A 25,982-nucleotide genomic window follows, 5' to 3' on the forward strand; every position below is an offset into this window, starting at 1 on the left:
TTCAACTGGGACTAAAACTTCTAAAAATAAAGCATATTCTTATTTTGATATTTTATGTTTAAGTGTTTTACATTTTCAAAATGTTTACCTTAGCATAAAATCATTTCCCAGTTCAAGAGGTGCTTACCCACTGAACTTGCTGATGTTATTTTTTTTAAGTACTTGAATTTTGGTTCTCTTCGCAGCAGAGATTCAGTGTGATTGAGCTTTATAACAAACCTGCATAAAATAGTAGCAATATTAAAATACAGAAACACATGCAGAAGTGTTAAAAGAATAAAGAAATAGTTAAAAATGTAGCCGTTGGATTATGTTGAAGACTGTTAGTTTATAAAGAATACAAGTGCTATTTTACTCTTAATAATAAGTAGCACTTTTATTTAGAAGTAAAAATTTATTACTGTAGATAAAGGCTAGGTTTAGCAAAGTCTAATGCATAAAATAGAATTTGAAGAATTTAATGTAATCATAATGTCCTTGGGTATGACTTTTTTAAAAAGGCTGTGCTGATGTGCTCAGTTGTGGCTGACTCTTTGCGACCCCTTGGACTTTAGCCCACCAGGTTCCTTGGTCCATGGAGTTTTGCAGGCAAGAATGCTGGAGTGGGTTGCCATTTCCTTAAAAAGGCATTTAGTATAATTAAATATAAAGATTGAGGGCAGGAGGAGAAGGGGATGACAAAGGATGTGATGGTTTGATGGCATCACCAACTCGATGGACATGAATTTGGGTAAACTCCAGGAGTTGGTGATGGCCAGGGAGGCCTGGCCTGCTGTGGTCCATGGGGTTGCAAAGAGTCGGACACGACTGGGCGACTGAACTGAACTGAACTGATAATCAAATATGCTTGCTATAGCAGGAGATTTATAAAGATAAGTTATGAAAATAGTGACTCCAAGTTATTCATTGGCTTGATCATAATCACATATGTCAGTATATTCCATGTACTTTTAAATATGTGCAAAATATTTAGTTACAGACCACAGCAAGTGCTAAAGTTAAGAGTAGCTAATGTTTGCATGTGAACAGCAGTCAGCAGTATTGGTTTCAAACCATTGGATACCATTTCCAGATAGCTACTTTCAAATATTTACTTTATGACTAAACAAAGCATTTTGTGTGTGTGTGCATAGGTATGTGTGTTTAGTGTTATCTCAACTATGAGGGAATTAACATATTAAGGCATCGTTCTCATATTTTTTAGCCATAAATCTTTCTATTCCCAAATCTGAATACCATTTTTAAAATGATACCATTTGTTAAAATGATACAAAAGTGACCACTTTTTGTCATTCTATAATAATTTTCTAAACCACTTTAACTTCATACAATGTATTTGTTTTCCTATCTATGACTGTTGATCCATGTAATAATTTTAATGGCTATAAAGGATTTTTGTTATATTGATAATATTTAACCAATTTTTCATAGATATTAATTAAAAATACTGTTACTTTGTTTTCACTGATAATGATAAATTTGAGCCAATTCAATAAATATATAAAATTACTTTCTTCATAGTAAGTATATTTGGTTTCCTAACTTATGCCTGTGAATACAAAATTTGTGTTGATTTTCAGAATGTATTTACATATAACTACCTTTATTTTATTTTACATTGATTCACAGATCAAAGGTAAAAAAATAGATTGATGTAGGCAAAACTCTTCATTTCATTATATAATTCATTAAGTTCACTGTTTGAAATGTAAAATTTTATATGAACAGTAAAGGGAAATTTTAGGTGATATTCTTAATTTGCTATAGTAAATATATGCTTGTAGTTCTATACTCATCACTTTCAATTAGATTTAATATGTATGTTAGGCCCTCATGTGTATTTAAATCTTTTTTATTAATAGCTACACTCCCTTTGCTAATGGGCCCAATGATACTCCTGAAGAGATATTGCTGCGTATAGGTAATGGAAAGTTCTCTTTGAGTGGTGGAAACTGGGACAGTATTTCAGATGGAGCAAAGGTATAAATTATAAATATGCTTTGTTTTGTTGAACTGTTAATTGCCAAAATCTTTTAAGTTTATAGCCTAGTCTGCATTTGCAGAGTATCAGATGGTGTTTAATGTCAGTATTTGTTTTTAAATCATGATATTTATTTTTAAGTCAACTCACATATATGTGTGAATTGAAGAAGACAATAAAGGCTGACTTTTTTGCCATGCTTCTGGGATACATTTCTCTCTTATCAATTCATATGTGATCAGGAAATATAAACCAGTTTCAGTGTTAACCAAAAGCAAAAATGTAAATCTACTGAGGAAAAATACATAAAGCCAACTAAATTTGATTTCTGCATTTAGTGTGTTTTTACACATCATATCTTCTTTAGCACAGACATTGACTACTCATTATATAGGCGATTTTTATAATGTTAACTTATTCTTAGAACATATACAAACTTTTTATCAGTTGCACCTAGATATTTGCAATTGATGGCTAAGAACTGTTCAGTAGAAATGTAGTGCAAGCCACATATGTAGTTTAAAAATCTCTAGTAGTCATGTTAAAAAGCAAAAAGAAGCAGATGAAATTAATGTTAATAATATATTTTGTCTAATGTGATATATCCAAAACATTTCATTTCCAAATTTTAAAAATTAGTGAGATTTTGAATTCTATTTTTGTACTTCTTTTTTAAATTCTGGTGTGTATTTTATACTTATAGCCCATCTGAATTTGGACTTACCTACATTTTAAAAGTGCTTAATAGTCATATGTAGCTCGTGGCTACTGTTATTAGTAAAGTTTCAGAGTAACTGGCCTTATAATTTAGGGAAAAAATAATAGATCATGGCTTGATTACTAATTCTTACATTTATATCTAAAAATTTTAAGTTTTAAAGCAAAACCCCAAAGTTATCAGGATGTGTTTTATTGGGCCCTGACGCTTTTAAGCTGCATTTTGAATTAGAAAACATTTTAAGACAGAAGGATTTGCTTGTATTTAATATCTGCTAATAATAAAACCTAATTATCTAAGGACATTAGTTAATCTGTAGAATATATTATGGATTAAATCTTGTATCCTGATTATTGTAGAATAAGTAAATCAGGGATTTGGTTATTGTTACCTTTTAAACATTAGAAAAACAGAAATGGGATTGCATTCAAATCTTAGCCATAACATAAGTGTACCATGTGCTATAGTAAAAGGAACACCTGATTGGAAGCCAAGAAAGCTGAACGCTAGTTTTGATCTACTAACTAGCTTCCTCATTTTTGTCATCTGCAAAATTTGGGAATTAAATTCTCCCTTTGGTTCCTTTCAACTCCAAAATTTCATTTGTCAGCTTTTCGTTTATAAAGTAATTGAATCTACTAACTATTCATTAAATACATGTATTTTCTAGTCAGCCAGTTTGTGTGTCAGAAAGTACATTTTCCCAAGGAACAATTTGAATGTTTAAAGCTATACACATGAACCTCTTGTGCTCTTTAAAAAACAAACAAACAAACAAACAAAAAAACTAGGTTGGAACTTCCCTGGTGTCCAGTGGTTAAGACTGCACTTTCACTGCAGGGGGAGTAGGTTCCATCCCTAATTGGGAAACAAATCCCACATGCCATACCGTATGGCCAAAAAATGAAAAACAAAAAAAACTAAAAACAGTAATGCTAATGTTGTACTTAGATTTTGGCTTTTCTATGTTTTGTGTGCTTTATGTTTTCATCTGTCTAGTGCCTAAGGAATAATACATATTAAAATTCAATTTCATTCTCACCACTTTTAGTCAGATATTCTGGAGAAATTAACATAGAAAAAAATGTTGGGGGATATTGACAAAATATTTCACAAGGTCTTTCATGTATTCCATTTTATGGATTAAATTGCTTTAGTTCTGTCTTTGAAATTTTTCTGAAAATGGTAGCATATTACTGAGCAAATGAGCTGTATGAACTTTAAAGAATCTGTACATTTTAACAATTCATTAATTTTCTTTTTTTTAACTTATTATTTTGTATTGAAGTATAGCCAATTAGCAATGTTGTAATAGTTTCAGGTGAACAGTGAAGGGATTCAGTCATACATGTACATGTGTCCATTCTCTTGCAAACTCTCCTCCCATCCAGGATGCCATATAACATTGATTAGAGTTCCATGTGCATATATAGTAGGACCTTTTTGGTTATCCATTTTAAATATACTTTACCTAATACATTTTTTTCTGTTTTAAATTAGTGATGAAGTTAAGCTATTGTTCAGTTACCCATCATGCCTTACACTACTACCCTTAAGGTGGGAAAATTGTAACATTTACTGTTACCTCATGACAATTATTTTACTTAATTATAGTTCCTTGCAAGTTATTTTTCCCTTTCCAATGCTTTTATTGAGGTTGGTGAGTACCACTACCAGAAGCATATAAAAGATGATTCTGTTTGCCTCCTGTCCATGCATAGTTCCTAGACTTTGTTCATTGAGTTAAAGGAAACTAGAAGTGGGGTGGAAGTCATGTTAGCTTTATATGTCTTATTGCTACAATAGTTTAAGCTTTGAGAACATTAACATAGCTGCTTCCCTTTTTTTAAACAGTGGGGACAAAGAAGAATCGTGTAAACAAAAAAGTAGAAGAGGCAAGAGAGTAATAAAATTTTCATGGTGTCACTATATATTAAAAATAAACATAATAATACCTGATTAATTATAAGGAATTTCTATCTATATTTTATAATACTTGAAACAGATAAAATGTTACTTATTTCAAGTGCATATACCCTTGACTAAAAAAGAATTTCTCAGTAGAAGTTCTTGTAGGTTAATTTATGGCTTCCTCCCTTGCCTCCTTAAAAAGAGCAGCTTCCATTTTTTCTTAACTGTGTTCCTATTACTGTATTTTGTGTACTTTATTGGAGTATTAGTATTAATCACATTCTCCCTGGCTATAAATTCATTTGAATATTTTTATTTTTCCCACTCAGGGAGCTTTATTTATTTATTTTTTATTAGTTTTGGGTTTGTTTTTTTTTATTGGGTATATTCCATGCAAGTCCCTGAGTTTTCTTGCTCAGTATTTTGAATATGGCAAATACTAATTTCTTACATTTCAGCCTATGCTAGCATTGGACATCATGTTTTTGCGTGGGTCTTTGCTTTCTTTTTTGGTTGGATTGAGATTAGAGTATACATTTCTTTGTTTTTTTTCAAATGTGATTGAAATTTGTATTTATTTTTTCCCATTTATTTTTATAAGTTGGAGGCTAATTACTCTACAATATTGTAGTGGATTTTGTCATACATTGACATGAATCAGCCATGGATTTACATGTATTCCCCATCCCGATCTCCCCTCCCACCTCCCTCCCCACCCCATCCCTCTGGGTCTTCCCAGTGCACCAGGCCCGAGCACTTGTCTCATGCATCCAACCTGGGCGGGTGATCTGTTTCACCCTAGATAATATACATGTTTTGATGCTGTTCTCTCAAAACATCCCACCCTCGCCTTCTCCCACAGAGTCCAAAAATCTGTTCTGTACATCTGTGTCTCTCTTTCTGTTTTGCATATAGGATTATTGTTACCATCTTTTTAAATTCCATATATATGTGTTAGTATACTGTATTGGTCTTTATCTTTCTGGCTTACTTCACTCTGTATAATGGGCTCCAGTTTCATCCATCTCATTAGAACTGATTCAAATGAATTCTTTTTAATGGCTGAGTAATATTCCATGGTGTATATGTACCACAGCTTCCTTATCCATTCGTCTGCTGATGAGCATCTAGGTTGCTTCCATGTCCTGGCTATTATAAGCAGTGCTGCGATGAACATTGGGGTGCATGTGTCTCTTTCAGATCTGGTTTCCTCAGTGTGTATGCCCAGAAGTGGGATTGCTGGGTCATATGGCAGTTCTATTTCCAGTCTTTTAAGAAATCTCCACACTGTTCTCCATAGCGGCTGTACTAGTTTGCATTCCCACCAGCAGTGTAAGAGGGTTCCCTTTTCTCCACACCTTCTCCAGCATTTATTGCTTGTAGACTTTTGGATAGCAGCCATCCCTACTGGTGTGTAATGGTACCTCATTGTGGTTTTGATTTGCATTTCTCTGATAATGAGTGATGTTGAGCATCCCTATTTTTCCCACTCAGGGATCTTTAAATATCATGTTATTTTTTGCATTGCCTAGCATAGTAAATACTTAATTGAATACTGTTTTCACAAGCTGTTTAATCTTTCTTCAGATATACCTTCCATTGTTAATTTACACTGTAAGATTCTTTTGTCTAATATATAAATATGAATTATTATTGTGAATGGCTGTAAATTTGAAATAAGTAGTCTGGTTTTATGTAAATATTTCTTTTCTATTTTGGTTTGAAGTTGCTTTTAAGTGAAGTGTTTTGTTCATGTGTTGATAAGTCCTAGATTTCTAGAGCTAGATGGGATCATTTTGCATATTGATAAACAAAGATGTGCAGAATTTATCTTTTCCATAGTCATACACTGAGTGCATAGCTGGTATTGATTTTCAGTCCAATACTCTTTTCAGTCTACCACATACTAGGAAAGATTTCCTGGAGGAAGAAAGACTTCAATGGCTTAGCTTCTGTGGATGGAATGGAGAAAAAAGAGGTTTATAACCCTTTAATAATAGAAGGCTCAGAAGAGAGGTGTTATTGTTCACGCACTTCTGTTAGAAATACATGTAAATCCATGGCTGATTCATGTCAATGTATTGCAAAAACCACTGCAATATTGTAAAATAATTAGCCTCCAACTAATAAAATTAAATGAAAAAAAAGAAATATTAGAAATTAAGTATGCCTAAACTTATTACTTATTACTTAATCTATATTGCATAGCAGCTTTCTGTTAAAACACTATATTGAAATATAAGACCGGACACTATAAAACTCCTAGAGGAAAACTGAGGCAGAACACTCTTTGGCATAAATTCCAACAAAATCTTTTTTTGATCCACCTCCTGGGGTAATATAAATAAATAAATTGGATCTAATTAAACTTAAAAGCTTTTACACAGCAAAGGAAACTATAAGCAAAACAAACAAACAAACAAAAAAACACCCTCAGAAGGGGAGAAATTGTTTGCAAACAAAGCAACTGATAAGGGATTCATCTCCAAAATATACAAACAGCTCATGCAGCTAAACATCAAAAAATAAACCAATCAATATTAAAAGAAAACCAAAAAATGGGTGAAAGATAAGTCAATAAGTAGACATTTCTCTGAAGAAGACATACAGATGATCAAAAAGCACATGGAAAGATGCTCAACATCACTAATTATTAGAGAAATGCAAATCAAAACTCTAATTAAGTATCACCTCACACCAGTCAGAATGACCATCATCAAAAAATCTTCAAGCAATAGTACTGGAGAGGGTGTGGAGAAAAGGGAATCCTCTTACTGTGTTGGTGGGAATGTAAATTGGTACAGCCAGCATAGAGAACAGTATGGAGGTTCATTTAAAAACTAACAATGGGACTACTATATCACCCAGCAATCCCACTCCAGGGCATATACCCAGAGAAAACTGTGACTCGAAAGAATAGATGCACCCCAGGGTTCATTGCAGCACTATTTATAATAGGTAGGACATGGAAGCAACCTAAATGTCCATCAACAAAGGAATTGATAAAGAAGCTATGGTACATATATACAATGGAATATTGCTCAGCCATAAAAAATAACAAAATGGTTCCATTTGCAGCAACATGGATATACCTAGAAATTGTCATACTGAGCGAAGTCAGACTGAGAAAGACAAACATCATATGATATTGCTTCAATGTGGAATCTTTAAAAAGGAGCACAAATGAATTTATTTGCAAAACAGAAATAGAGTCACAGATTTAGAAAACAAACTTACAGTTACCAGAGGATAAGGAGGGGAGGGGTAAACTGGGAAATTGGAGTTGACATATATACATTACTATATATAAAATAGATAACTAATAAGAGCCTGCCATATAGCACAGGGAACTCTACTCAATACTCTCTAATCTCCTATATAGGAAAGGAATCTTAAAAAAAAAAGGGGTTGATATATGTATATGTGTAAATGAATCACTTTGCTGTACACATGAAACTAACACAACATTTTCAATCAACTATACTCCAGTAAAAACAACAAAACACTATATTGAAGTCCTTCTAGGACTTCTAGCACTACAGCTTTCAAACACCTCATGCCAAATTATACAAAAGACTACTATGTCTAAACAAACCTAGGGAGGTGCCCTAGCAAATTCAGTAATTAGAATTATATTTTTAGATTTATTGTGAAGGATAATTACTTGTTGTTACCTGTAATCAAGGCAAAAAGTGTGACTTATGTATGAAACTCAGTCTTTTATACTGAGAAAGAATGAATTGTAATACATTTAACCAAAGTGAAATGTTTGCAGTATAATTAGTAATAACTGCAATGAAAATAATGGTTTATCTCAGTCACATGATTAAAATTGAAAGAGAAATGATTAATTACTAATCAGTAGTTTCCAAACTTTAATGAATTTTCCACCTAAGTACTGTGAGAAGAATAGAAAAATTGCTATTTTCCTGTATTAGCATTTGTTCAAAGAATTTGGAGTTTAACTGACTTTTACTTAAAACAAGTATAAAAAATAAGAAATCTTTAAACCTTGGTTAGATTTAGTTAATTATTTTAATTAATAATAGCTTTCTTCCAATAGGATTATCCAACTAAATACCCAGGTGATTATATTTAAGTGATCATTCTTGTCATAGCTCAATATCTTTTTTTAAACTGGCCAGCAGTACTACTATATTTACTTTGAAAAACGTGGAAAATTATCCATGTGGAAGTGACAGATTTTTGTGAACTGTGGGTGAGCTCATTTTCCTCTAAGCTATCAAGAAAATTCAGTGAATATTACTTAAGACAATGACAATTTTGTTATTTCATTTGTCATCCATTTTCTTGTTATTCTGTCAATGAAAGAGGTTATAAAGAAATAAGAAATGAGATAGATTAAACCCTATTAAAGCTACTTCAAGTTCTTTAAAAGACAGTAGCAAAATGTTGATACTTATACTGTGAAGCCATTTGATATCATAAATTAATCAACATTCTCTTTGTCTTTCCAAGGAAAAAATAATTATAATGTTGTTTAAGGATTTAGGGCATGACCATATTTACTGCATTTTCATTTAAGGTGAATGAATTCACCTCTCTTTTGGAAATCAGTCCTTGTCTCCAAATATGAATTTATAATCTCAGTTTTATATAACTTAGCTGAATGTTACTCCAGAAGTAATTATACCCTTTTTGTTTTAACAAGATTCACCATACATCACAGTTTGCTTAGAACACTCCTGGTTTGTGCATTTGGCTCTCAACTTTACTCTTCTGGATAACAAATTATATGACCATCCATTTTAACTGTCTTTGATTTCAGTTAAATTTTTTCAGTGAATATATAATAAATAGTTAGAATTTGTTATGAAAAAAATGATTTTTTTCCTGAGGGATTTTGATATCTTCCATGAATACTTACTTAGTTCTATGAACATTTAGCCCTTATTGTGCATACATGATAGTTATTACTTTAAAAAAATAGCTATTAATCATGTAAAGTTCAGACATCAATACAGTATTGAGTTTAATAGCGGAGATTGAGAAGTAGGTTACTTTAGTACTTATGAGCCAGACTCTGGCTGACTGGATGCATATCCTTACTGGTTATGTGTTACATACTACTAGCTATGTGACCTTGAGAATGGTACATAGTTAACTTCTCTCTGTCTCAGTTTCCATATCTGTAAAGTGATGAGAGTAATAGTGTCTACCTCAGGGTTTATGAAAATTTACCAGGTTGATATGTGTGGCATATAGTCTTAATAAGTGTTCAATTAGTGTTACCTGATATCAGTTTTCATTCCAATCCCTAAGAAAGGCAATCCCAAAGAATGCTCAAACTACTGTACAATTGCACTCATCTCACACGCTAGTAAGGTAATGCTCAAAATTCTCCAAGCTAGTCTTCAGCAATACATGAACAGAGAACTTCCAGATATTCAAGCTGGTTTTAGAAAAGGCAGAGGAACCAGAGATCAAATTGCCAATATCCACTGGATCATCAAAAAAGCAAGAGAGTTCCAGAACAACATCTCTTTCTGCTTTATTGACTATGCCAAAGCCTTTGACTGTGTGGATCACAATAAACTGTGGAAAATTCTTCAAGAGCAGGGAATACCAGACCACCTGACCTGCCTCTTGAGAAATCTGTATGCAGGTCAGGAAGCAACAGGTAGAACTGGACATGGAACAACAGACTGGTTCCAAATAGAAAAAGGAGTATGTCAAGGCTGTATATTGTCAGCCTGCTTATTTAACTTATATGCAGAGTACATCATGAGAAATGCTGGGCTGGAAGAAGCACAAGCTGGAATCAAGATTGCCAGGAGAAATATCAATAATCTCAGCTATTCAGATGACACCACCTTTATGGCAGAAAGTGAAGAGGAACTAAAAAAGCTCTTGATGAAAGTGAAAGAGGAGAGTGAAAAAGTTGGCTTAAAGCTCAACATTCAGAAAACTAAGACCGTGGCATCTGGTCCCATCACCTCATGGGAAATAGATGGGGAGACAGTGGAAACAGTGTCAGACTTTATTTTTGGGGGCCCCAAAATGACTGCAGATGGTGACTGTAGCCATGAAATTAAAAGACGCTTACTCCTTGGAAGGAAAGTTATGACCAACCTAGATAGCATATTAAAAAGCAGAGACATTACTTTGCCAACAAAGGTCCATCTGGTCAAGGCTATCGTTTTTCCAGTGGTCATGTATGGATATGAGAGTTGGAATGTGAAGAAAGCTGGGCACCGAAAAATTGATGCTTTTGAACTGTGTTGTTGGAGAAGACTCTTGAGAGTCCCTTGGACTGCAAGGAGATCCAACCAGTCTATCCTGAAGGAGATCAGTCCCGGGTGTTCATTGGAAGGACTGATGCTGAAGCTGAAACTCCAATACTTTGCCACCTGATGTGAAGAGTTGACTCATTGGAAAAGACCCTGATGCTGGGAGGGATTGGGGGCAGGAGGAGAAGGGGACGACAGAGGATAGGATGACTGGATGGCATCACAGACTCGATGGACATGAGTTTGAGTAAACTCTGGGAGTTTGTGATGGACAGGGAGGCCTGGCGTGCTGCAATTCATGGGGTCACAAAGAGTCGGACATGACTGAGCGACTGAACTGAACTGATATCATTAAGAATGTGTAAAGCACTATGATGACCAAATATTAATATTTGAATAATTTGTTGGCAATGAAAATGTTCATAAGTAAAATGAAATCCATAGTAATATATTTTAATATTTGCATAGGCCCATATCCTAAAATTCTTTTTCATTCTCTCACCATCACTACCTATACCTTTCAATAAACCCTGGGGATCCACAGGAAAGTACAGCAGCTTTAATGATGATCAGAATAGTGTTTTTTATTGTTAAATTTTAGTATGTACAGTTAATTTATTGTTGAAACACACCTTGATAAATGAGAATAGATGAACCTATTCTTTTGGGCTACAGCATTGATTTTTTTTTTTTTTTGGTAGTGCTCCATTGTATGTATATACATGGCCTTTTAAAAAGTTTTATTGGAGCATATAGTTGCCATTGCTGAACAACAACGAATAGTTGCTTTATAATGTTGTGTTACTTTCTGCTGTACAACAAAGTGAATCAGCTATGCATATACATATATTCCCTCTTTTTAAAATCTCTTTACCATTTAGATCACCACAGAGTATTGAATAGAGTTCCCTGTGATTCTTGTTTTCGTTATTCAGTCACTAAGTCATGTCTGACTCTTTGCGACCCCGTGGACTGCAGCATGCTAGGCTTCCCTGTTCTTCACTATCTCTCAGAGTTGGCTCAAATTCATGTCCATTGAGTTGGTGATGCTATCTAACCGTCTCATCCTCTGCTGCCTCCTTCTCCTTTTGACTTCAGTCTTTCCCAGCATCAGGGTCTTTTCCAGTGAGTCATCTCTTCACATCAGGTGGCCAGAGTATTAGAGCTTCAGCTTCAGCATTAGTCCTTCCAATGAATATTCAGGACTGATTTCCTTTAGGATTGAATGGTTTGATCTCCTTGCAGTCCAAGGGGCTCTCAAGAGCCTTCTCCAACACAATTTGAAAGCTTCAATTCTTCAGCATTCAGCCTTCTCTATGGACTGACTCTCACATCCATACATTGATTTGGCTATGTGGACCTTTGTCAGCAAAGTGATAGCTCTGCTTTTTAATATTCTGTCTAGGTTTGTCATAGTTTTCCTTCGAAGAAGCAAGTGTCTTTAATTTCATTCCTGCAGTCACCATCCATGGTGATTTGGGAGCCCAAGAAAATAGAATCTGTCACTGCTTCCACTTTTTTCCCTTCTCTTTGCCATGAGGTGATGGGACCAGATGCCATGAACTTAGTTTTTTTTTTTAATGTTGAGTTTCAAGCCAGCTCTTTTGCTCTTCTCTTTCACCCTTATCAAGAAGCTTTTTAGTCCTTTTCCTGCCATTAGGATAGTAGATTACTACATATCTGAGGTTGTTGATATTTCTTCTGGCAATCTTAATTCCAGCTTGTTATTCATCCAGCCTGCCATTTCACACAATATACTCTGCATATAAATTAAATAAGAAGGGTGACAATGTACAGCCTTGTCATACTTTTTCCCAATTTTGAACCAGTCAATTGTTCCATGTCCGGTTCTAACTACTGCTTCTTGATCTGCATATAAGTTTCTCAGGAGACATGTAAGGTGGCCTGGTAATCCCGTCTCTTAAAGAATTTTCTGCAGTTTTTTGTGATCCACACAAAGGCTTCAGTGTAGTCAGTGAGACATAAATAGATGATTTGGGGGAACTCCATTACTTTCTCCATGATCCAATGAATGTTGGCAATTTGATTTCTGGTTCCTCTGCCTTTTCTAAATCCAGCTTGAACATCTCGAAGTTCTAAATTCACATACTACTGAAGCTAGCTTGAAAGATTTTGAGCATAAATGTGCTAGAATGTGAAATGAGCGAAGTTGTACATTAGTTTGGACATTCTTTGGCATTGCCCTTCTTTGAGATTGGAATGAAAACTGACCTTTTCCAGTCCTGTGGCCACTGCTGAGTTTTCCAAATTTGCTGATATATCACGTGCAGCACTTTAACAACATCATCTTTTAGGATTTAAATAGCTCAGTTGGAATTTTGTCTCCTCCACTAGCTTTGTTCACAGTAATGCTTCCTGAGGCCCACTTGACTTCGCACTCCATGATGTCCAACTCTAGGTGAATGACTACACCATCATGGTTATCTGGGTCATTAAGACTTTTTTGTCTAGTTCTTCTGGGTATTCCTGGCAGCTCTTCTTAATCTCTTCTGCTTTGGCTAGGTCCTTACAGTTTCTTTCCTTTATCATGCCCCTACTTTATCATGCCCAAATATCCCCATGATATCTTCAATTTTCATGAAGAGATCTCTAGTTTTTCCCATTCTATTGTTTTCCTCTGTTTGTTTGCATTGTTCATTTAAGAATGCCTTTTTATCTCTCCTTACTAATCTCTGAAGTCTGAATTCAGTTGGGTATATCTTTCCCTTTCTCCCTTACTTTTAATTTTCTTCTTTTCTCAGCTATTTATAAAGCCTCCTCAGAGAACCACTTTGCCATCTAGCATTTCTTTTTCTTTGAAATGATTTTGACCACTGCCTCCTGTACAGTGTTACGAATCTCCATCCATAGTTCTTCAGACACTCTTTCTACCAGATCTAATCCCTTGAATCTGTTTGTCACCTAGACTGTATAATCATAAAGGATTTGATTTAGGTCAAACCTGCTGGGAAAAATATCAATAACCTCAGATATGCAGATGACACCACCCTAATGGCAGAAAATGAAGAGTAACTAAAAAGCCTCTTAATGAAGGTGAAAGAGGAGAGTGAAAAAGCCAGCTTAAAACTTAATATTCAAAAGTCATTAGGACTGGTTCAAATGAACTCTTTTTAATGGCTGAGTAATATTCCATGGTGTATATGTACCACAGCTTCCTTATCCATTCATCTGCTGATGGGCATCTAGGAGAATGTGAGGGTGGGATATTTCAAAAGAACAGCATGTATACTATCTATGGTGAAACAGATCACCAGCCCAGGTGGGATGCATGAGACAAGTGCTCCAGCCTGGTGCACTGGGAAGACCCAGAGGAATCGGGTGGAGAGGGAGGTGGGAGGGGAGATCGGGATTGGGAATACATGTAAATCCATGGCTGATTCATATCAATGTATGACAAAACCCACTGGAAAAAAATAATAATAATAAAAAAAAAAGACAAAAAAAAAAAACTTAATATTCAAAAAACTAAGATCATGGCCTCCAGTCCCATCACTTCATGGCTAATAGATGATGGAAAAATGGAAACAGTGGAAACAAAAAAATAAATAAAAATAAAAAACTTTCTTTTCTTGGGCTCCAAAATCACTGCAGACAGTGACTGTAGCATTGAAATGAAAAGATGCTTACTCCTTGGAAGAAAAGCTATGACAATCCTAGGCAGCATATTAAAAAGCATAGGTATCATTGCTGACAGAGGTGTGTGTAGACAAAGCTATGGCTTCTCCAGTAATCATGTATGAATGTGAGAATTGGACCATAAAGGAGGCTGAGTGCCAAAGAATCGATGCTTTTGAATTGTGTTGCTGGAGAAGACTTTTGAAAACCCCTTGGACAGCTAGGGGATCAAACTAATCAATCCTAAAGGTAATCAACCCTGAATATTCATTGGAAGGACTAATGCTGAAGTTGAAGCTCCAATACTTTGGCCACCTGATACAAAGAACTGACTCATTGAGTAAAAACCCTGATGCTGGGAAAGATTGAAGGCAGGAGGAGAAGGACGACAAAGGGATGTGATGGTTGCATGTCATCACCGATTCAATGGATATGAGCTTGAGCAAACTCTGGGAGATAGTGAAGGACAGGGAAGCCTGGGGTCCATGGGGTCACAAAGAGAGACCCGACTGTGTGACTCAACAACAACAACAATAACTGAATGGCCTAGTGGATTTCCCTACTTTCTTCAATTTATGCTTGAATTCTGAAATAAGGAGCTCATGACCTGAGTCACAGTCAGCTTCACTTTTTATTTTTAGTGATTGTATAGAGCTTCTCTTTCTTTGACTGCAAACAACATAATCAGTCTGATTTTGGTATTGACCATTTTGTGATGTCCATGTGTAGAGTTGTCTCTTCTGTTGTTGGAAAAGGGTGTTTGCTATAACCAGTGTGTTCTCTTAACAAAACTGTTAGCCTTTGCCTTGCTTCATTTTGTATTCCATGGCCAAACTTTCCTCTTATTCTGGGTATCTCTCTCTTTTATATAAATTTATTTTTATTGGCTATTCTGGGTTTTCATTGCTATGCAGGCTTTTCTGTAGTTGCAGCATGTGAGGCCCACTCTCTAGTTGCCATGCTCAGGCTTCTCATTGTGGTGGCTTCCCTTGTTGCAGAGCACAGGCTCCAGGGCATGGACTTCAGTAGTTGCAGCTCCAACTCTAAAGCAGGAACTCAGTAATTGTGATGCATGGGTTTAGTTGCTCCATGGCATGTGAGATCTTCCTGGATCAGGAATAGAACCCCTGTTCCCTGAACTGACAGATGAATTCTTTACCACTGAGCCACCAGAGAAGCCCTTGAGTATCTCCTGACTTCCTACTTTTACATTCCAATCTCCTGTGATGAAAAATACATCATTTTTTGGTGTTAGTTCTAGAAGGTGTTGTAGATCTTCATAGAAACTGTCACCTTCAGCTTCTTGGACATCAGTGGTTGAGGCATAGACTTGGATTACTGTGATGCTGAATGGTTTAATCAGAAATGAACCAAGATCATTCTGTTGTTTTTTGAGATTGCACCCAAGTATACTGTGTTTAAGACTCTCTTGTTGACTATGAGGGCTATTCCATTTCTTCTAAGGGATTCTTGCCCACAGTAGTAGATATAAATGGTCATATCTTTTTGCCTTTTCATACTGTCTGTGTGGTTCTCCAAGCATGAACATTAGAGTGGTGTTGGTCCTTTAATGGACTGGAACCTGGTGGTCTGGAGTCGACGATAAGAAAGTAAAAGAGAGAGAAAGAGACTGATGTTCCCTGGTTTACACGGAGAGCCAATGAGCTTGCACTGCTACACATAGGTACCAGGCGCCCTCTCGAGGGGGTGAAGGCACAGTGTGCCTTCTCGAGAGGGTCTTAGAAGCCCAGGCAAGAAAGTGAGCTCAGCGGGCTTCCACACTCCAAGGAATTAGCCTGAAAGAGAAAGAGAGAGAGAGAAAGAAGGAAAGAAAGACATGGGGACCCAAGCTCTGATGGAGCAAAGCTGTTTTATTCAACATGGTGTGGGTATATATACTGTCTTACAAGGTAGCTATTCTCAGCAAAGATAAAAATCAAAATTCCAGACTTATAAAACTTAAGGCAATCTTTATCAAAGAGAGAGTTGTAAACAATCACTTTTACCATATGGTTCATTAAAAGGAAGAGGGTCTGAGTGACTGAACTGAACTGAATGCCTCCCATTTTATAGATGAGGAAACTGAGGAACAAAGGAAATTCATTAATTTTCCCAAGGTCACAGAGTTTGGAAGAGGCAGAAACTGCCTAACTTTAGGGACACCTTTTTTAACTAGAGGGATAAAACGCCTGAGGCCAATAAAATCACCTGGAGGATAGAAGTTACCTGAATATGGGACAATGTCTGCAAATTCTTTGTGTTGAATAATGGCATTGTTTTTCACTGTTAAAAAATAAATACAAAAAAAGAAAAGAAAAGAAAAAGGAAGAGGGTCGTAAATAGTTACTTATCACCGTATAGAGATACTAACAAAGGAAGTGCATGCATTCCTTAGTCCCGGGAAAGGCTTGCCTCTCCTCTTAATCCCTGAATATTCAGGAATTAATAAGGAACAGAGGATTCATGACAGATCCAAAACAGCACACAGAAAGCCTCCTGTTAAATGCTTCCTGACAGAGAGGGTTGCCATTTCCTTCTCCAGTGGACCACATTTTGTCAGAACTCATCACTATGGTCCCTCTATCTTGGGTGGCCCTGCACGGCATGGCTCATAGCTTCGCTGAGTTGTTAATGCCCCTTTGCCATGACAAGGCTGTGACCCTTGAAGAGGAGGTTCTCATTAGTTGTCTGTTTAATACGTAGTAGTATATATATGTTAATCTCAGTCTCCCAGTTGATTCCATGACCCTTGCCCCCTTGGTCTCTATAGGTTTGTTTTCTATGTCTACGTCTCTATTTCTGCTTTGCAAATAAGTTCATCTATACCAGGAACCCAAATGTCCAGCAACAAGTACATGGATAGACAACCTATCATGTATCTCCACATATGAACTCACGATCCCCTGCCCCTCATTCACTGGCAGCCAAAAACCTACTGTTTGACACTTCAGGTTAGTTTAAATTTTCTTGAAGTGCTTGTAAATGAAATCCTACAGTATGTAGTCTTTTTGTCTCTTTCTCTCATAATTATTTTGACATTCATCCATGTTGTTGGAGTGTGTCAGTGGTTTATTAGTTTACATCACTGAATAATATCCATTGTGTGGATATAGGACAGGTTGCTGTACATTTACCTGTTGATGGATATTTGGGTTGTTGGCCGTTTTGTGATATTACCAGCAGAGCTGCAGTGAATATCCATGTGGAAGTGTTTAAATGGATTCATGCCTTTCATTTTCATAAAAATATTGAGGGTTAGAATGAGTGTGTCATATATTTAACTTTCAAGTAAACCATCAAGCTGTTTTTCAGTTCCTGTACCATTTTATTGATACATTCCCAACAGTAGTGTATGAGAGTTTTGGTTCTTCAGTATCCATACCAACAGTTGATATGACCATTCTTTTTAATTTTAGCTATTTTAAAATGTATGTAATAATATCTCATATTATTTTAATTTGTAATTCCCTACTAACTAATGTTAAGCATTTTTAATGTACTTATTTGCCATCCATTTATATTATTTGAATTGTCTATTGAAATCTTTTATATCCCTTTTTTTACTTGGTTCATTTTCTTATTATTAAGTTTTGAGAAAAGTAAGAAAGTGAAGTCGCTCAGTTGTGTCTGACTTTTTGCAACCCCATGGACTGTAGCCTGCCAGAATTCTCCATCCATGGGATTTTCCAGGCATGAATACTGGAGTGGGTTGCCATTTCCTTCTCCAGGGGATCTTCCCAACCCAGGAATCGATCCCAGGTCTCCCACATGGTAGGCAGACACTTTACTGTCTGAGCTACCAGGGAATATTCTAGATGCAAGTCCATTATCAGAGCTATGCCTTGAGAATATTTTTCTCTGTGTCTACAAATTGTCATTTAATTCTCTTGTCTTTTTTTTTTCTACATTTCAGTGGGTTTTGTCATACATTGATATGAATCAGCCATGGATTTACACGTATTCCCCATTCCGATCCCCGCTCCCACTTCCCTCTCCACCCGATTCCTCTGGGTCTTCCCAGTGCACCAGGCCGGAGCACCCGTCTCATGCATCCCACCTGGGCTGGTGATCTGTCTCACCACAGATAGTATACATGCTGTTCTTTTGAAATATCCCACCCTCACATTCTCCCACAGAGTTCAAAAGACTGTTCTGTATTTCGGTGTCTCTTTTTCTGTTTTGCATATAGGGTTATCGTTACCATCTTTCTAAATTCAATATATATGTGTTAGTATGCTGTAATGTTCTTTATCTTTCTGGCTTACTTCACTCTGTATAACGGGCTCCAGCTTCATCCATCTCATTAGGACTGGTTCAAATGAATTCTTTTTAAAGGCTCAGTAATATTCCATGGTGTATATGTACCACAGCTTCCTTATCCATTCATCTGCTGATGGGCATCTAGGTTGCTTCCATGTCCTGGCTATTATAAACAGTGCTGCGATGAACATTGGGGTGCACGTGTCTCTTTCAGATCTGGTTTCCTCAGTGTGTATGCCCAGAAGTGGGATTGCTGGGTCATATGGCAGTTCTATTTCCAGTTTTTTAAGAAATCTCCACACTGTTTTCCATAGCGGCTGTACTAGTTTGCATTCCCACCAACAGTGTAAGAGGGTTCCCTTTCCTCCACACCCTCTCCAGCATTTATTGCTTGTAGACTTTTGGATAGCAGCCATCCTGATTGGCGTGTAATGGTACCTCATTGTGGTTTTCATTTGCATTTCTCTGATAATGAGTGATGTTGAGCTTCTTTTCATGTGTTTTTTAGCCATCTGTATGTCTTCTTTGGAGAAATGTCTGTTTAGTTCTTTGGCCCATTTTTTGATTGGGTCATTTATTTTTCTGGAATTGAGCTGCAGGAGTTGCTTGTATATTTTTGAGATTAATCCTTTGTCTGTTTCTTCATTTGCTATTATTTTCTCCCAATCTGAGGGCTGTCTTTTCACCTTACTTATAGTTTCCTTGTAGTGCAAAAGCTTTTAAGTTTCATTAGGTCCCATTTGTTTAGTTTTGCTTTTATTTCCAATATTCTGGGAGGTGGGTCATAGAGGATCTTGCTGTGATTTATGTCGGAGAGTGTTTTGCCTATGTTCTCCTCTAGGAGTTTTATAGTTTCTGGTCTTACATTTAGATCTTTAATCCATTTTGAGTTTATTTTTGTGTATGGTGTTAGAAAGTGTTCTAGTTTCATTCTTTTACAAGTCGTTGACCAGTTATCCCAGCACCACTTGTTAAAGAGGTTGTCTTTTTTCCATTGTATATCCTTGCCTCCTTTGTCAAAGATAAGGTGTCCATAGGTTCGTGGATTTTTCTCTGGGCTTTCTATTCTGTTCCATTGATCTATATTTCTGTCTTTGTGCCAGTACCATACTGTCTTGATGACTGTGGCTTTGTAGTAGAGTCTGAAGTCAGGCAGGTTGATTCCTCCAGTTCCATTCTTCTTTCTCAAGATTACTTTGGCTATTCGAGGTTTTTTGTATTTCCATACAAATTGTGAAATTCTTTGGTCTAGTTCTGTGAAAAATACCGTTGGTAGGTTGATAGGGATTGCATTGAATCTATAGACTGCTTTGGGAAGAATAGCCATTTTGACAATATTGATTCTTACAATCCATGAACACGGTATGTTTCTCCATCTGTTTGTGTCCTCTTTGATTTCTTTCATCAGTGTTTGATAGTTTTCTATGTATAGGTCCTTTGTTTCTTTAGGTAGATATACTCCTAAGTATTTTATTCTTTTTGTTGCAATGGTGAATGGTATTGTTTCCTTAATTTCTCTTTCTGTTTTTTCATTGTTAGTATATAGGAATGCAAGGGATTTCTGTGTGTTAATTTTATATCCTGCAACTTTACTATATTCATTGATTAGCTCTAGTTATTTTCTGGTAGAGTCTTTAGGGTTTTCTATGTAGAGGATCATGTCATCTGCAAACAGTGAGAGTTTTACTTCTTCTTTTCCTATCTGGATTCCTTTTACTTCTTTTTCTGCTCTGATTGCTGTGGCCAAAACTTCCAACACTATGTTGAATAGTAGTGGTGAGAGTGGGCACCCTTGTCTTGTTCCTGATTTCAGGGGAAATGCTTTCAATTTTTCACCATTGAGGGTGATGCTTGCTGTGGGTTTGTCATATATAGCTTTTATTATGTTGAGGTATGTTCCTTCTATTCCTGCTTTTTGGAGAGTTTTAATCATAAATGAGTGTTGAATTTTGTCAAAGGCTTTCTCTGCATCTATTGAGATAATCATATGGTTTTTATCTTTCAATTTGTTAATATGGTGTATTACATTGATTGATTTGCAGATATTAAAGAATCCTTGCATTCCTGGGATAAAGCCCACTTGGTCATGGTGTATGATTTCTTTAATATGTTGTTGGATTCTGTTTGCTAGAATTTTGTTAAGGATTTTTGCATCTATGTTCATCAGTGATATTGGCCTGTAGTTTTCTTTTTTTGTGGCATCTTTGTCTGGTTTTGGAATTAGGGTGATGGTGGCCTCATAGAATGAGTTTGGAAGCTTACCTTCATCTGCAATTTTCTGGAAGAGTTTGAGTAAGATAGGTGTTAGCTCTTCTCTAAATTTTTGGTAGAATTCAGCTGTGAAGCCATCTGGTCCTGGGCTTTTGTTTGCTGGAAGATTTTTGATTACAGTTTCGATTTCCTTGCTTCTGATGGGTCTGTTAAGATCTTCTATTTCTTCCTGGTTCAGTTTTGGAAAGTTATACTTTTCTAAGAATTTGTCCATTTCATCCAAGTTGTCCCTTTTATTGGCATAGAGCTGCTGCTAGTAGTCTCTTATGATCCTTTGTATTTCAGTGTTGTATGTTGTGATCTCTCTATTTTCATTTCTAATTTTGTTAATTTGGTTCGTCTCTCTTTGTTTCTTAATGAGTCTTGCTAATGGTTTGTCAATTTTGTTTATTTTTTCAAAAAACCAGCTTTTAGCTTTGTTGATTTTTGCTATGGTCTCTTTAGTTTCCTTTGCATTTATTTCTGCCCTGATTTTTAAGATTTCTTTCCTTCTGCTAACCCTGGGGTTCTTCATTTCTTCCTTCTCTAATTGCTTTAGGTGTAGAGTTAGGTTATTTATTTGGTTTTTTTCTTGTTTCTTGATGTAAGCCTGTAATGCTATGAACCTTCCCCTTAGCACTGCTTTTACAGTTTCCCATAGGTTTTGGGTTGTTGTGTTTTCATTTTCATTCATTTCTATACATATTTTGATTTCTTTTTTGATTTCTTCTATGATTTGTTGGTTATTCAGAAGCGTGTTATTTAGCCTCCATATGTTTGAAGTTTTAACAATTTTTTTCCTGTAATTGAGATCTAATCTTACTGCACTGTGGTCAGAAAAGATGACTGGAATGATTTCAATTTTTTTGAATTTTCCAAGACCAGATTTATGGCCCAGGATGTGATCTATTCTGGAGAAGGTTCCGTGTGCACTTGAGAAAAAGGTGAAGTTGATTGTTTTGGGGTGAAATGTCCTATAGATATCAATTAGTTCTAGCTGGTCCATTGTGTCATTTAAGGTTTGTGTTTCCTTGTTAATTTTCTGTTTAGGTGATCTATCCATAGTTGTGAGTGGGGTATTACAGTCTCCCACTTTTATTGTGTTACTATTAATTTCCTCTTTCATACTCGTTAGTGTTTGCCGTACATATTGCGGTGCTCCTATGTTGGGTGAGTATATATTTATAATTGTCATATCTTCTTCGTCATTTGATCCTTTGATCATTATGTAGTGTCCTTCTTTGTCTCTTTTCACAGCCTTTATTTGAAAGTCTATTTTATCTGATATGAGTATTGCGACTCCTGCTTTCTTTTGGTCTCCATTTGCATGAAATATTTTTTTCCAGCCCTTCACTTTTAGTCTGTATGTGTCTCTTGCTTTGAGGTGGGTCTCTTGTAGACAGCATATATAGGGGTCTTGTTTTTGTATCCATTCAGCGAATCTTTGTCTTTTGGTTGGGGCATTCAACCCATTTACATTTAGGGTAATTATTGATAGGTGTGGTCCTGTTGCCATTTACTTTGTTGTTTTTGGTTCACGGTTATACAACCTTTCTGCATTTCCTGTCTAGAGAAGATCCTTTAGCATTTGTTGAAGAGCTGGTTTGGTGGTGCTGAATTCTCTCAGCTTTTGCTTATCTGTAAAGTTTTTTAATTCTCCTTCATATCTGAATGAGATCCTTGCTGGATACAGTAATCTAGGTTGTAGGTTATTCTCTTTCATTACTTTCAGTACGTCCTGCCATTCCCTTCTGGCCTGGAGGGTTTCTATTGATAGATCAGCTGTTATCCTTATGGGAATCCCTTTGTGTGTTATTTGTTGTTTTTCCCTTGCTGCTTTTAATATTTGTTCTTTGTATTTGATCTTTGTTAATTTGATTAATATGTATCTTGGGGTGTTTCGCCTTGGGTTTATCCTGTTTGGGACTCTCTGGGTTTCTTGGACTTGGGTGGCTATTTCCTTCCCCATTTTAGGGAAGTTTTCAGCTATTATCTCCTCGAGTATTTTCTCATGGCCTTTCTTTTTGTCTTCTTCTTCTGGAACTCCTATGATTCGAATGTTGGGGCGTTTCACAGTGTCCCAGAGGTCCCTGAGGTTGTCCTCATTTCTTTTGATCCTTTTTTCTTTTTTCCTTTCTGCTTCATTTATTTCCACCATTTTATCTTCTACCTCACTTATCCTATCTTCTGCCTCTGTTATTCTACTCTTGGTTCCCTCCAAAGTGTTTTTGATCTCATTCATTGCATTATTCATTTTTAATTGACTCTTTTTTATTTCTTCTAGATCTTTATTAAACATTTCTTGTATCTTTTCAATCTTTGTTTCCAGACTATTTATCTGTAACTCCATTTTGTTTTCAAGATTTTGGATCATTTTTATTATCATTATTCTAAATTCTTTTTCAGGTAGATTCCCTATCGCCTCCTCTTTTGTTTGACTTGGTGGGCATTTTTCATGTTCCTTTACCTGTAGGGTATTTCTTTGCCTTTTCATCTTGTTTAGATTGCTGTATCTGGAGTGGGCTTTCCGTATTCTGGAGGTCTGTGGTTCCTTTTTATTGTGGAGGATTAACCCAGTGGGTGGGGTTAGACGATTGGCTTGTCAAGGTTTCCTGGTTAGGGAAGCTTGCGTCAGTGTTCTGGTGCGTGGAACTTGATTTCTTCTTTTTGGAGAGCAATGGAGTGCCCAGTAATGAGTTTTGAGATGGGTCTATGTGTTAGGTGTGACCTTGGGCAGCCTGTATGTTGATGTTCAGGGCTATGTTCCTGCGTTGCTGGAGAATTTGCGTGGTATGTCTTGCTCTAAAACTTATTGGCTCTTGGGTGGTGGTTGGTTTCAGTGTAGGTATGAAGGCTTTTGGACAGTCACTTATTACTTAAAGTTCCATGTAGTCAGGAGTTTTCTGGTGTTCTCAGGTTTTGGGCTTAAGTCTCCTGCCTCTGGATTTCAGTTTTATTCTTCCTGTAGTCTCAGGACTTCTCCAACTATACAGCCCTGATAAGAAAACTTCTAGGTTAATGGCTATAAGATTCTCCCCCGTTAGGGACACCCAGAGAGGTTCACAGAGTTACATGAAGAAGAGGAGAGGGAGGAGGGAGATAGAGATGAGCAGGAGGAGAAAAAGGGGGACTCAAGAGGAGAGAGACAGATCTACGCAGCTGTCTGTTCCCAGAGTGTTCTCCGTAGCCCAGTCACCTACAAAGATTCACAGAATTGGATTGGGAAGAGAAGGGGAAAGGAGGAAATAGAGGTGTTCTGAGGTAGAAAACAGAGAGTCAAGATTGAGAGAGAATAATCTTCGGTTTAAAATTAGGGCTTCTCTTTTTTTTTTTTTTTTTTGTAAGGTTATAGTGTATTGAAAATGAAAATTAAGGAGTAGTAGAGGAGTACTAGAGGACTTTAAAAGAAATAAGAGAAAAAGAAAAATAGAAAATAGAAGAGAAAAAGGAAAGAAAAAAAAAAGTTTTTTTTTCCCCTAATTAAAAAAATCGTAAAAATCTATGGAAATGAAAGTTAAGGAGTAATGGGGGAGTAATAGGGGATTTTAAAGGAAAATAAAAGAGAAAAAATAAAAAAGAAAAAATAAAAAAAGAAAAAAAAAGAGAAAAAAGTAAAATTATATCTAGGAGTTTCTCTGGAGCTGTTGCGGTCATTGTGGGTTCGGCTCAGTTTCAGATAGCTCCTCATTCCAGCTTACGCTTCTCGATATTTACAGGCCCCTTCCAGTGTAGTCGGTGTTTTCTAGAGGGATTTTAATCTGTTGCACCAGTCCTTTCTGAAGCGGTTCCCTTTGTTTATTTGGCTTCTGTTTGCCGGTCTCTTCAGAGCCTCATTTCCGCCCTGACACAGGCGGGCGGAGGTGGACTCTTATTCAGGTAGCTAGTTCCGTCGCTCTGCGAAGAAGGGCTGGCGCTGCCGGGAGGGGCTGACGCTGCTTTCTCCGTCTGCGCTGTTCAGGCTCCCGGCTGTTCTATATGGAGCGTGCCCCGCGCTGCGCGAGGTTCCAGCCCTCTGGTGTTCCACAAAAGCGCAGAACGAAAAGCTGCGCCTGCTCTCAGTGCCTTCCCTGTCAGAGCGGTCCAGGCAGCCAGGGGCTTGGTGGGCGCACTCTCCACAGGTGTGGCGCACCCACGCCCTTCCACGGACCCAGTCTCAGTTTCCGCTGGCGCCAGTCGGGTGCCTGCGCCTTCTGCCCTCCTCGTCCCCAGCCCCAGTCCCCGCCCGCGCTGGTCGGGTGCCTGCGCCCTGTGTCTCGCCGCGACTTTCCCCTCCCCTCTGCCTCCTGACTCCGGCGGGGCTGGGTCGGTCCGCAGCCTGCGAGCTCTTCTCTGGATTTTCTCGGTCTCTTTGTTCTGCGAACGGCCGGCAGTGTGTTCGGGCCGGTTAATTTGCTCTCTCTCTTTTGGTCTCCCACAGTTCAAGTTGGCAACTCACAGAAGCTCCCTCCAATTGTCAGGGCACTCAGGCCCGGACCCTACCCCAAGCAATGCCGCCTAAGACTTCCTGGGACGGATCTCCGTCCTTAGCTCTTTTGTCTCACTTTTTATCTTTTATATTTTGTCCTACCTCCTTTCGAAGACAATGGGCTGCTTTTCTGGGCCCCTGATGACCTCAGCTAGCGATCAGAAGTTGTTTTGCGAAGTTTGTTCTGCCTTCAGTTATTCTTTTTTTTTTTTTCAGTTATTCTTTTGATGAATTTGTAGGAGAGAAAGTGGTCTCCCCATCCTACTCCTCCGCCATCTTGGCTCCTCCTAATTCTCTTAATTGTCTTTTGAAGGGAAGACATTTCTAATATTGGTAAAGACAGTGTTACAATTTTTGTTTGCCTTGCCTAAAATTTCAAGGTTTTTCCCTGTGTTTTCTTTTAGAAGTTTTATATTTTTAGGTTTTACATTTAAATCTATGATCTATTTTGATTTAATATTTGTATTTGATGCAGTATATGGTTCAAAACTAGTTTTTTCATACATACAC

General features: G+C 36.9%; 1 protein-coding gene across 10 annotated transcripts in view; it reads left to right on the plus strand.

The window, feature by feature from the left end:
- The window catches only part of RPS6KA6 (ribosomal protein S6 kinase A6), a 174,080-nt gene that overhangs the window by 116,395 nt on the left and 31,703 nt on the right, over positions 1-25,982 (plus strand). For all 10 annotated transcript variants that reach the window (XM_061135966.1, XM_061135967.1, XM_061135965.1 and 7 more), the window contains one exon: positions 1,863-1,980. In XM_061135966.1, the coding sequence (XP_060991949.1) occupies positions 1,863-1,980 (118 nt within the window). The remainder of the gene's footprint in view (positions 1-1,862; positions 1,981-25,982) is intronic.

This window comes from Dama dama, chromosome X (assembly GCF_033118175.1).
Source record: "Dama dama isolate Ldn47 chromosome X, ASM3311817v1, whole genome shotgun sequence".
Taxonomy (NCBI): Eukaryota; Metazoa; Chordata; class Mammalia; order Artiodactyla; family Cervidae; genus Dama; species Dama dama.